The sequence below is a fragment of the Ammodytes marinus genome (genome assembly GCF_949987685.1).
Source record: "Ammodytes marinus genome assembly, chromosome: 13".
NCBI classification, from domain to species: Eukaryota; Metazoa; Chordata; class Actinopteri; order Uranoscopiformes; family Ammodytidae; genus Ammodytes; species Ammodytes marinus.
The window spans coordinates 22174025-22185709 of NC_137217.1; the positions used below are offsets into that span (position 1 = coordinate 22174025).

The following is an 11685-nucleotide window of genomic DNA, read 5'->3' on the forward strand; positions in this document are numbered from 1 at the left end:
ATATATTCCTTAAATGAATTGTCAGAGAATGGTTTATTTGTAGATCAAACAAAGTGTTGAAACATTGGCCTATGACGTGTTAATTGAATAAAGTATCAATATCTTTCATAATTGAGTGGCGGTCCTTCGTGGGGGATGTTTCACTGGAGCGGCTTGGCGTCCATCTGACAGATTCGAGGATACATGAAGGAACAGGGAACATCGAACCAGTTCTGGTTGTAGCTGTCCAACACCGCACAGTCCTCTCCTTCCTCCCCAGCGGACGGGTGGTTGTCTGGCTCAGATTTCAAGGTGTTCCAGAATCTACATAGCGAGAAAAAATCATGGTGTGTCAGATCGAGATTGTATTCTTAATTAAATGGCACATTCAAATTAAACGGTAACACTTTACAATAAGGGTACATTAATGAACTGTTAGTTGATGCTTAGTTAATGCTATTAACAGTTAGTTAATGTGTCGTTAATGCTTATTAATCATTAACTAACTGTGCTTATTATTATTACTATTATTATTAGCAGTTAGTTAATGTTTGGATATGCTTAGTTAACGTATGTTTAGTTAAACATTAACTAAGCATAACGGGTTAGCTAACTTAACGTTTATTAAGCATTAACCAAACAGATATTAATGGTAAGTAAATGCTTAGTCAATGCTTATTAAGCATTAACTAACAGGTAAATAATGTACCCTAATTGTACAGTGTTACCAATTAAACTATTTTAGTAGTTATCTCTTTAGGGGGAAAGTGGCAAAGTTGGCAGGTGTATGTGACTGTGAAAGAAAATCTGAGCTCCTCCTGCTAATGACACTGTAATTACTTACAAATACAAAAACACAACCAAATACCCATGGCACTTTTTTTCAGTATCATTTTATAAATAAACTAGGGCTGTCAAATTAACGCGTTAATTTTGATTAATTAATCACAGAAAAATGTACGCGATTAAAAAAATTAACGCAGATTAATCGCACCTCTATAATGCCCTTTGACCCGGTGCAAAAGTGGTGCGCAGCTGCACGAGCTGCACCTGTAGCTTGCACACACGGCCCGCACGGATAAAAGGGAGAAAAGTAAAGAGAGAAGCAGGGGAAAGGGGCCGAGGGCTCTATGGACGGTTTATGGGATGCTTCGGGCAAATAAGCATGAAGGAAGGAAGACATCTTACTTTATTCTCCGCAGTTTCTGTGCATTATTGATTTAGTGGGTGCAACAATGTAGGTTCAAAACAGTGTCTCTCAATCTTCTTCCGTGTGTCTCAATTTTGTTTTCTAGCTGTCTTGTCTCCCGCGTATACGGACACCCGCCCCGTGTGTGTATGTGTGTGTGTGTGTGTGTCAATATGTTTGCCCTCATATACATGCCCTCTTTTATTTAGGAGCATGTAAGTTGGTCATCCGACGCTAAGACTGAAACATTTTAATGAACATCAGGTGAATTGCTATTAAATTATGTACTCAAGCTTATGGTTCCAAGATGATGGATCCTCATCCTACATACTTAGATGGCCCCCTGACTTTTAGCCTGTAGCGCCACCATGAGGTGACACGTCTCAACTTTAATAGGATGGATTGCTCTTATAGCTTTTCATTTTTCCCTTCACTTTTCATTTTGCGCCATCATCAGGAGAAAAACATTACAATTTGTCCAAATAATTTGATTTATGTTTCAATAGCTGCAACAATGATGGCATGCCATCAGCCTGAGCTGTGCTTATTGGTCTTTAGCACACGTTATCCTCCTAAAACGCTAAAGTAAGAAGGTGAACATGGTGAGAGTGGTGAAACCTGCTAGCATTTCTATTAACGTGTAGCTCAAAGCAACGCTGCAGCAGAAAATAGTCTCTATGGTCTTGGCTAACTAAATGTATCTGTTTTAGATGCATTTACCAATGTCTGGCTGAACTACACAGGTTTCCAAAGTAGTGACCTAGTGTAATTGGGCTGGTCCCTAGTGCTACTTTTGAGATGTGAATGTGCGCAAAAATAAATCTTGTGAAGGCCCATGTGTGACTGTATCACACTTTTTAGGGGGGCTTGACATAGAAATGCATCTACTCACTTATGTTTGTCTTTTGGTTAATGTATGGACAGTATTAAAAGTAGCCTACTTTCAGTGTTTTATTATGTTACGAGAGAAGAATGTTTTAATTGTAGTTGTTTCATACTTACGGGGTTTTAATTTCTGAGTTGTCCACCCATTTCCATTCTCCTTCAGTCTCAATATCATTCAGTCCGATCCAGTAGTAAGTGTATAACCCTCCGATCCTTCTGCCTTCATGTTCCAAGGCTTCCTAAAAAATGTAATGCATCCAAATTTGTTGCCTTTTGTTAAGTCACCTGTAGGCTATCTTCAAATACAAGAACAAATCGTCAAAAATCGACAGAAACACTTACATGCTCTTCTTTGGTGGTCAAGATGGCAAGGTGGCCGCCTATCTCTGTACACTTTTCTGAACTGTTTGACCAGTTTTGCCTGTCAGTGCTGACGAGGAAGCATTTCTCACCAACATGAATCCACCCGTCCGGACACTCGGTGCATTCGATCACTGCAGAAGAATACACGTGTTACTAAAACAAACAAAGCCTGGTTTGTTGACAAATGCAGCTCACACGTGGGATTACACAATAACTTAAGTAACGTGTTAAATCAGCTCCACCAAACGTTCTCTGTTTTTCTCAGTAGTCTCAGACGTTTACAAACTGGTGTCACCCCCTGAAACTGGCGCAGGGGCTAAGAAAACTCCCAACGCGCCCCAAAAATTGTTTCAGTTGTTGATTCTACTGCTAAGAAAACACCTGGACGTACAGCAGAAGGTACACAATCCATGCTCAATCACCGAAGGCCTACCTCATAGACACTATTTGACACTGTTTTTGTACTTACTCAGAATTCCTCATAGGGACGACAGAAGTTACGCACTACAGCTTTAAAAATGATGAGTTATTGTCCATGTGCTAAAGAAAGTGCAGTACCTGGAGCTGAACAGTTGGTTGCCAGGTTGGAGTAATTGTTACACAGGCGCCTATAACGATTCATCAAAAGCTTATGTCTCAGCATTAGAGAGGACAGCTCCTCCTCTGGATTGTCCACATCATGAGACAAGGCCTCGGACACCAACAGGCCAAGAAGTAGACAGAAGAAGATGGTGGGGCCTGAAGAGATGTATAACAGAGTAAAAATGTGACGGTACAACAGGAAAGGGACCAACATAGGCAGACATCACATGTGCACACTGTATAAAGAGGCCTTACCTTTCATTTTGATGAGGGTCAGATAGTGGAACATGAACCAACTTTGACGTACCTCCCCTCTGCTCTTTGGGATTTTTATAGAGCAGTTTGAGTAAGAGTAGGCGGTGGAAAGTACAGATTATACAAATCGACTGGACAGATTGGAGTTTTCGCCATCGTGAAAGCATGTAAACTCAAATGGTGCAATATCTGGCGTCAAAACCATTGATGGCCTGCCATATTCGATCAGACAAACAGACATTGGAAGATGTAGTTCTGGCATTGTGATTTGTCATTATTTACCGTAACATGAGCAAAGTTCCCTCCCTATCTACCACGTTGTTTATCTTAATTGGCAAAGATGATGGCTTACAAGTATGACTCAGCATTTATTCGTGTGTGTGTGGTGTGTGTGCGCGTGCACACGTGCGTGCTTGTGCATGTTGAGATGTTTGTGCTCTCTTCTTTAGAGCAGCTGCACACACACAGACTCAGACCAGATGCCCACTGTGTTGCTCCAACAGACTGTCAACATTTTTTTTTTGTACATGTTATTTATTTATTGGCTATTCCCACAGCCACTGTCAGCTATTGTTCTTCACAAATTCTTGTTATTCAGACCAAACTAATTAAAGCAGAGCAGGAGTATTTAGAATATATGTTTCCATTAGAGCGACTACTGGGCTAAAGTTTGTGGTTGTACATCACAGTAAACTCTTATCACCCGAATCTGTGTACTTTCCACTTGATTCAGAGCTTGGCCCTTCTTTCTGAACGACACACAGCTCCCAGCTGCTTTCCCAAAACAATCTGGTGCAAGAAGCATTTTTTTTTAAATGTCAGGAAGTTAATGGCACGTTATGTTATTTATTCTCCTCTTACTCTTACGCCCACCTAACGTGCTGTGTAATCTCACGCATGTGTCATTCCCAGAATCAGTGATTCTCTCCAAACAGAATTCCAGAGTGAAAAAAAACAAGATTATGCAATACAGGGCAAGTTGAATGTGAAACACCAGAGCAACAGCCAGAAACACACTGAGCAAGGCCAACAAACTCAGGAAGGAACCTCACAGTTTGGATCAACAGAGTCTCATTTTATTTTTTTATTTTTCAACTCTTCACAAAGAAGGGGCTGAGGGAAAAAAAAGTCCTTGGTTGTATGTTAAGGATAGCTTAACTGCATTGCCTTTCTCTGAGCACATTTGTTACAGTGCTGCAGCAGTGTTGTAGGCAGGGAGACGTGCCTCGATAAATCAACCAGCAAGGGACAAATTCAATTTCGCAGAGAAAAATTGCTGCTTGGTAGAGGAGATACCAGAGCCTTAAGGGACCAGAGGAGGTACAGTTTCAAAAGGAGACAAAGTGAGTGTTAACAAGGGCACCACAGCCATGGAGGAGAGCGAGAACTACACCAGCCTACAGGAGTTCACTGAGGAGGCCACACCTGGGGGGACCAGCCCAATTCTCCAAAGCAGCAACGGTATTTTGTTGTGTATATGTGACATATGTAGATTGTTCAAGATGTCAGGTGTGATAGAGGCAATGGTGGAATATATCAACACAAAAGGTACACTTACAAAGGTGCTTTACTCAGTCACAATTTAAATGAGAATAATATATTTGTATAGCTCCTCTCATACAAGGAATGACATGCATGCATTACAAGAGTGCTTTAAATTGAAATAGAAATGTAATGACATAAAAACTAAGATGGAATACCATAAAAAGAAAATCAGATTAAAAAAAAGCAAAAGAAAAGATGTAAAGTTGCGTGTCATCTGCATAACTTTGGAAACATCCACTGTGTGCTCTAATGATGCTGGTAATTTAAATACTGACACATTTTCAATATTTAATCCTGTTGATATTACTAAGTCTAGAGTTTTACCATGGTGATGAGTGGATTAATGTACACTTCAAAGTTGTCCAGTACAGTCAGAAGTTCCACAGCTTAGGCCTCATTCTTTTTTTTAATATGTATGTTCAGGTCTCCATTCAGGGTTAACCTTATCATTTATAGTGATACCAAGTGAGATAAGATCCGAAAATTCCTGTAGAAATAGTGATGAATATTTCGGATGCCGATATAATGTAAATATGAGCACTGATAATTATGCCTAGAGTTAAAGAGCAAGTCATTCAAATCATCTAAATTCACTAAGGTCAATGCAATTGAGCAAGAACTTTGTAGAAAAAAAATTACGGTATTCCCTCCACCTCTCCTGTTTTGTCTGACTGACTGATACAATGTGTACTTTGAAGGACAAGCCTCTATCATTAGTGTCTCATTGCTACACCAGTAGTGCTGTATAGCCAGGTCTCAACTAAAAACATTAAATGGGTTCCTGGTCGGGACAGAGACATCCTCTGAAAGTCATGGGTGATGTGAAGCAGAGGGGTCAGACGAGGGGAGAGGGATGCAGGCTTCCTGCCCGTGTGCGCTGACCTTCACACTTATCAGCACGTTTTTGTTTGGGTTTGGCATCCAAAGAGCATGACGTAGGTTCACACCAAGTATTTATTGTCTGTCCAGTGAGGTTTGGATGAACCCATCAGGCTTATAGGGGTCTTTACAGTTTCCAAAAAGAAACTGACACACATATTCCCTGACATGACAAGACATCAGTCTTGTCCCTGGAGTCCTTCAAACATTGCTGATTTAATGCACATGCCACCTCAAAAGTGAGACTATAAAAGTAAATAGATTTTATCCACCATTACCCAACATTTTATCACAGTGCCACCTATCTTATCTTTCTTCCTCCACTTCATTACATTTCAGAGAAAAATATAATATTACATTGTACTCTAAACATTGGCATTAGTATCAAAAGGTTTAACCTCAGTAAATGAATAGTTATCATCAACATTCACTTTAAAATAAATCTCACTATGCAGGAAAAATGGCTCTAAAAGTGCTTTATTAGTTTACTATTAAATTATTATCAGTCATCCATGAGCATGTAAGCATAATTTTAATGTTGTCTCTGTTGGTGTCTCTTTCTGAATCAACAACTGTGTAACAATGAAGTGAGTGCACCATTACCGTAATAATGAAACAGTTATATACTATATAACAAATAATAGTAAAATGCAGGCAAGGACAATTCTTCTGCCTACTGAGTACTTTTACATCTGTATAGTCTGTATAAGTATATTTTGCTGATCATATTTCTGTGCTTTTGATTGTAAATTATTATTTGCATAAAAATGTATATTAGACGCAGGAAACAATTTTCACTGTTTTCTGCCCCCTAGCACATTATCCATTGGGAACAGTAAATGTTATGGGGCGAGATTAGGTGAAATGGTTCTGCTCTACTGTCTATTTTTTTTATTTAAGGTCTGTGCTCTTGAGGATTGAAAATGGTGAATTGACAGCTCCCATGCTGTGGACTGTTTTGTGTCTAATCAGGCTCCCAGGGACTGAAGCGGGGCAATGAGTGTTGGAGAAGTCGGCCTACTCGCTTGCTGGTCATAGGCTTCTTGGCCTCCGTCTGCGCCAACGTGGTACTCACTGTGCTTTGTAAGCATCAACTCCTATTTACTGTCTTACAGCCTCCCTGTGCTTCTGCCTGCCCTTCAGTCTGAGTTTGTATATGTACCTGTCTGTCTCCCTCCGTCTTTAACGCTCACTCTATTCCTCACTCTCGATGATTATTCTCTCTTTATTTCAGCTCAGTGCACTTTTGGACACCTATAATTGGCAATAAAAAAGATAAAGCGTTCTCTCCAGTCCAGTGAGGGTCATGTAATAAAAAAAGCACAAAAGTCCATAATTGTGAAATATTTCTCCTGCAGGGCCAACGAGCTCTGGCAGCTCAGCCTGATAATGTGCTTGTGAGGACACTCTCTCGTTTTAAACAAACACCGCTGGGGGTGTACGTGCTTGATCTATTACCACATACACACACACACACACACACACACACACACACACACACACACACACACACACACACACACACACATACACACACACACACACACACACACATGCACACGCACACACAAACATACACACACACACACACACACTCAGAGATTCATGGACACACAGGCAGAAAGCTATTGAGCAACATTTTACTATCTAAAAAAGCGATGACTTGCAACTCTGCTACGAGAGAAGGAAATACATTTCTAACAATTTCTATGACACATGAATCTGCAACACATTGTAATAGATTAATTGTACTTTATGAATATGGCCTAGAAGCAAACATAAGGGACTGTATCATGATGTATTGGGCAATAGTCCTAGCAGTCAGGTATTGCAATTTTGGATCAGCTAAACTGGAAATATAAATGTTTTCACTTAACTGAGGTTGACAGCTCTTTATTTGCTCTAATGCTCCTGCTGCACAGTAAAGCCCATCTGCCATGTGAAATCATTTATTTTTTTAACACATCATTTCATAAATATCTTACTACCTAGAAATGATGTTCTGTGTTGGTTTAAGTGAAATCGATACATTAACCACATTTAACGTCACAACAGCACCTGCACCTGTGTTTTTACATCAGCAGGCTTGCCAGGAAATCAAATGTCATTAGTATTTTCAAGAATTACTCATTGACATTATACACGCTAACTCTTATCGAATCCATTATTCACCACAGCGAAACCTGTGGTGACTTGACTTTTAATTAATCTGAACCTGACCAGTGATGATACTTGATCAAGGTTCATGCTGTTATTGTGTCTATGATAATGATATATTTTAAAGAAAGCCATATAGATTAATGTATATCTACTTTTTTTTTTTTTTTAAGATATTTTTTTGGCATTTTTATGCTTTATTGATAGTGTAAAGACAGAGTTGAAATGGGGCAGAGAGGGGAGTGACATGCAGAGAACGACCGCGGGCCGGAATCGAACCCGGGTCCGCTGCTGGCCGAGGCCCATGGGGGGGACGCCCTACCAACTGAGCTAAGGGCGCCCCCATGTATATCTACTTTTCTCTTTAATTTATGACTAATATGACATCCATTAGTCTTCTAGGAAAGCATTATTTCTCGAAGTCTTTGGAACTGCTTTAATGGGGCAAAAGAGGAAGTGGCAACATAAACAGCAAAAACACAAATGTGGATAAATATCTGGCAATGAAACCAGAGAAACTTCACATTGTAAATGATCATTATTTTCAGCCGCAAGGGAGCTCATATAAACTCGATTACTCCAGCAGCAGCAGCAGCAGTACTAACATCTCCCAGAGACTGTTTAGGGGAACATCACATGTTTGCAGAGGGAGAAGTTAGTGGGAAAACACCAACGGTATGAAAATTGCATCTGTTTTAAGTCACGCCTCGTGTCCACCAGTTTGGTCCAGACTGAAATATCACAACATTTACTGGGTAGATTGCTATGATGCTTCGTAGCCTACGGATATTCATGGTGCCCTGAGGATGAATCCTAAAGGACAATAGTGATCCTCTGCCTTTAATCTAGCAACATCATCAGGATGACATTTGTAGCTTTGAGAAATGTCTCATCAATTATAGAATGGATGTCCATGAAACATGTTATAAAATGTGACGCTCCCCTGAGGATCAACTGTAGTAACTTTTAATTCATCATTAGGTCAAAAATCAGGTCATCAATTATGGTAGCCGACGTTTTATTGTGGTTTCGTTAATTAGCAAATGTTAGCATTGTACATGCTTAAGCTGAAATATTGAATGAGGTTAACATTACACATATTAAAGTGTAGTATTGTCATTGTGAGCATGTTAGCATCTATCTCTATCTGTCTCTGTCTCTCTCTTTCTCTTCTTAGTGATTGGCAGGCCATTGCCAGGAAAAGCTGTGGACTCTTCACCTCTGGGTTTGAAGCTTACCTCGCTGCAGACACGTTACATCAAGCTGTGTGAGGACTACACGGCCCTGGGACAGAGCTGTTCAGAGACAGGTGGCAGGATGTGGATCAAACACGCACACACGATTCATTTCCTGCTCTCTGTGATTTTACTGTTAACATCTTCCTTTTATGTCACACTCGCTCTAATTAACAGCTACGCAGTGCAGCGAGTGTCCTACAGACTGGCTTCATGTCGAAGATCACTGCTACCAATTCAGCAAAGACAAACTGGACTGGCTGAAGAGCAGAGACAGCTGTGCAGAGATGGGCAGCCATCTTGCCATACTGCACACCATGGAACAGCATGTGAGTGTGTTTCTCTGTGTGTGTCTAAGTGATTGTGTACACGCATGGCTGAACTGAACACAACCCATCAACAAACTCCACAGACAGAAATGAAGTCTTTGTCGTGTAGCCCTGCTGACCGGCGCAGGTGTTCCTCATTCCCCTTAATTGGGTTGGTTACAGTTTTCTGTCAAAAGATAAGAAACAAAAAGACATCTGTGCAAAGCAAGGTCACTTTATCTAGGCTTTACTTTGGCTCTAAGTTAAGGCCACAAAAAGGTCTCTTTCACAGCAGACACCTTGACTTGGCATACAAGAAAAAACGAATAATAAAATCAGCAATAGCTTTGTTCTATTTGAGGTCCCAATAAGCCATGATTGTGTATTAGTGAATCAGCATGTAGGACACCAGGACCCTGAAGCAAAATGGAATTCAGCCATCTAATATCATTTCTTTCTTTTTTATCCTAGTGCGACATGTTAATGTCCTTTATTAAAAAGAAAGAAAAAGGCCCATCCGTCTATCCAAATGCAATCCAAACCAGGCAACAAGCAAATAATCAAAACAAAAAAAATCTCTGTTGTCCTCAAATATTCTGTAAAGTGATGTCGTGAAGAGGTTTATGTCAGTTAAACCAGGAGTGATATAGGCCTTTATTTGAATTAGATTAAATGCGTGGTAAGCACTCACCCACCAAGGCACCCATAAAAAGGGGGTTTACTGTAACAACTCAAGATCCTTTACCAGTATAACAATGTCATAATACGCAGGTGTGTGTGTTTTGAGTGTTTGAATCTCAGTTTGAGACTTTGAGTTAGCCTATTGTTTGAAAATGAATTTTGTCGGTTCATCCAATCTATTAAGGACTGCTAAACGGATAAAGTTTGGGTTTCGGAGTAAGGATTAAAAATTAAAAATTGGTTATTTTAGGGCTGGTAAATGCATTGTGTCAATGAACGTGTGTGTTTGTGTGTTTCAATTCAGGATGCCCTGGAAATAGAAGCCAAGAGAATTGGTGGGTTTGATTACCACTTCTGGATTGGTCTGTCCGATATAGAGAAGGAAGGGGACTGGAGATGGGTGGACAACACAACGCTAGAACACAAGTAACATCTAATTCTAACATTTATTAAGTCATTATTAAATGGTGTTTTTTTCTTTTAAAGTTGCTATCCTGTATTCATTTAAAATGTTGCTAATTCTGAATAAACTGTCCAGGAAAAAGCAAAACAATCTAAAACAATATAAGAGGCGTGTTTTCGTATAGATACGTATAGTATTGATATTACAAATATGAATAAAGTAACATTTGCAATAACAAAACAAATGTAAAATGTGATTTTGAGAAGACATACAACAATGTCCATTATAAGTAGCTTATATAAACCTCAGATAAAATCAGTTAAAATATCTGATCAGTGAATCAAGGGATTGGTGAGCCTGTTTTACACATTTGTCAGAAATGTTTGCTGTTACTATTTATAGCTCACCGTGTCTATCCCCTTTCCTCCTCGCTCTGTCATAGATATTGGGATAAGTGGGGCTCCGAGCCAGATAACCACCAGTCAGGAGGGAAACACGGAGAGGACTGTGCCACCTTAAACAGCCACGCAAAGACATGGTTTGATGTTCCTTGTGATCACATTTATAAACGGATCTGCCAGATGGACTCCATTCAGCTCAACTGAATCCTTAATGCAACTGGAATTACAGTCGGGGAAACTTCAAAGGAGTTGTGACAGAGGAACCTAAAATGAAAAGAAATGCAGAAATTGAAAGTCCTGTTTGCATACCAAAAGGGCAAAGTACCATAACATTCAAATTATAAATTTAAAGAGGTCATCATTACAGGTTAGAATGCCACATTTGCTGTCACTGTCACTCACTTTGTCTTGAAAATTATGATTATTGTCTGTATCTGCTTTTTAGGGTAGTTTTTCATTTAAGATCAATCATGTTGCTTTCCTGCACTATTTCAGACTTTTGAACTAAATGTATGCCAATTCAACTTTTTTATACATTAAAGCTTTTTATGCTTATCTTTTTGTTTACACTTCCACAGAGCTAACTGACTAAAGTCTGGTCCCTGATGAAAATGCAGCCGACTTAGCTAAAAACAAAAAAAAAACAGTGGGACCCAACATGTTTTGCTCGTGATAACTTAAAGGTAGTCAGCGATTCGTGGGAACGATTGTTGTCAAAATAATTTGTTGTCAAAAGCATTCTCCAGAGTTGCTGACTCCACCTTTAAATTGAAGTAAGGTCAACTTCTGACTTCTTATCATGTGAGTTGTTACACTTCAACCA

General features: G+C 39.6%; 2 protein-coding genes across 2 annotated transcripts; one reads left to right on the forward strand and one right to left on the reverse strand.

Annotated features, from left to right (window-relative positions):
- Positions 1–14: 14 nt before the first annotated feature.
- On the reverse strand, positions 15–3260 carry LOC307259663 (galactose-specific lectin nattectin-like; the record flags this gene model as incomplete). The annotated part of the gene is made up of 5 exons (XM_080039606.1): positions 15–303; positions 2171–2292; positions 2396–2547; positions 2975–3154; positions 3254–3260. 5 exons carry the CDS (start codon positions 3258–3260, stop codon positions 141–143), a joined length of 624 nt encoding a protein of 207 aa, XP_079895732.1. The 3' UTR covers positions 15–140.
- Positions 3261–4320: 1060 nt separating this feature from the next.
- LOC307259894 (galactose-specific lectin nattectin-like) lies at positions 4321–11372 on the forward strand. Its single transcript, XM_080039945.1, has 6 exons — positions 4321–4714; positions 6650–6760; positions 9012–9143; positions 9247–9398; positions 10363–10484; positions 10904–11372. Exons 1-6 carry the CDS (start codon positions 4624–4626, stop codon positions 11064–11066), a joined length of 771 nt encoding a protein of 256 aa, XP_079896071.1. The 5' UTR covers positions 4321–4623; the 3' UTR covers positions 11067–11372.
- The last annotated feature ends 313 nt before the right edge of the window (positions 11373–11685 follow it).

Bases quoted from the DNA above. Each gene is read 5' to 3' on its own strand.
- LOC307259894 (XM_080039945.1), top strand. From the start codon at position 4,624: ATGGAGGAGAGCGAGAACTACACCAGCCTACAGGAGTTCACTGAGGAG. The intron at 9,144-9,246 runs GTGGCAGGATGT...TCTAATTAACAG, and splicing joins ACAGAGCTGTTCAGAGACAG to CTACGCAGTGCAGCGAGTGT. The intron at 9,399-10,362 runs GTGAGTGTGTTT...GTTTCAATTCAG, and splicing joins TGCACACCATGGAACAGCAT to GATGCCCTGGAAATAGAAGC.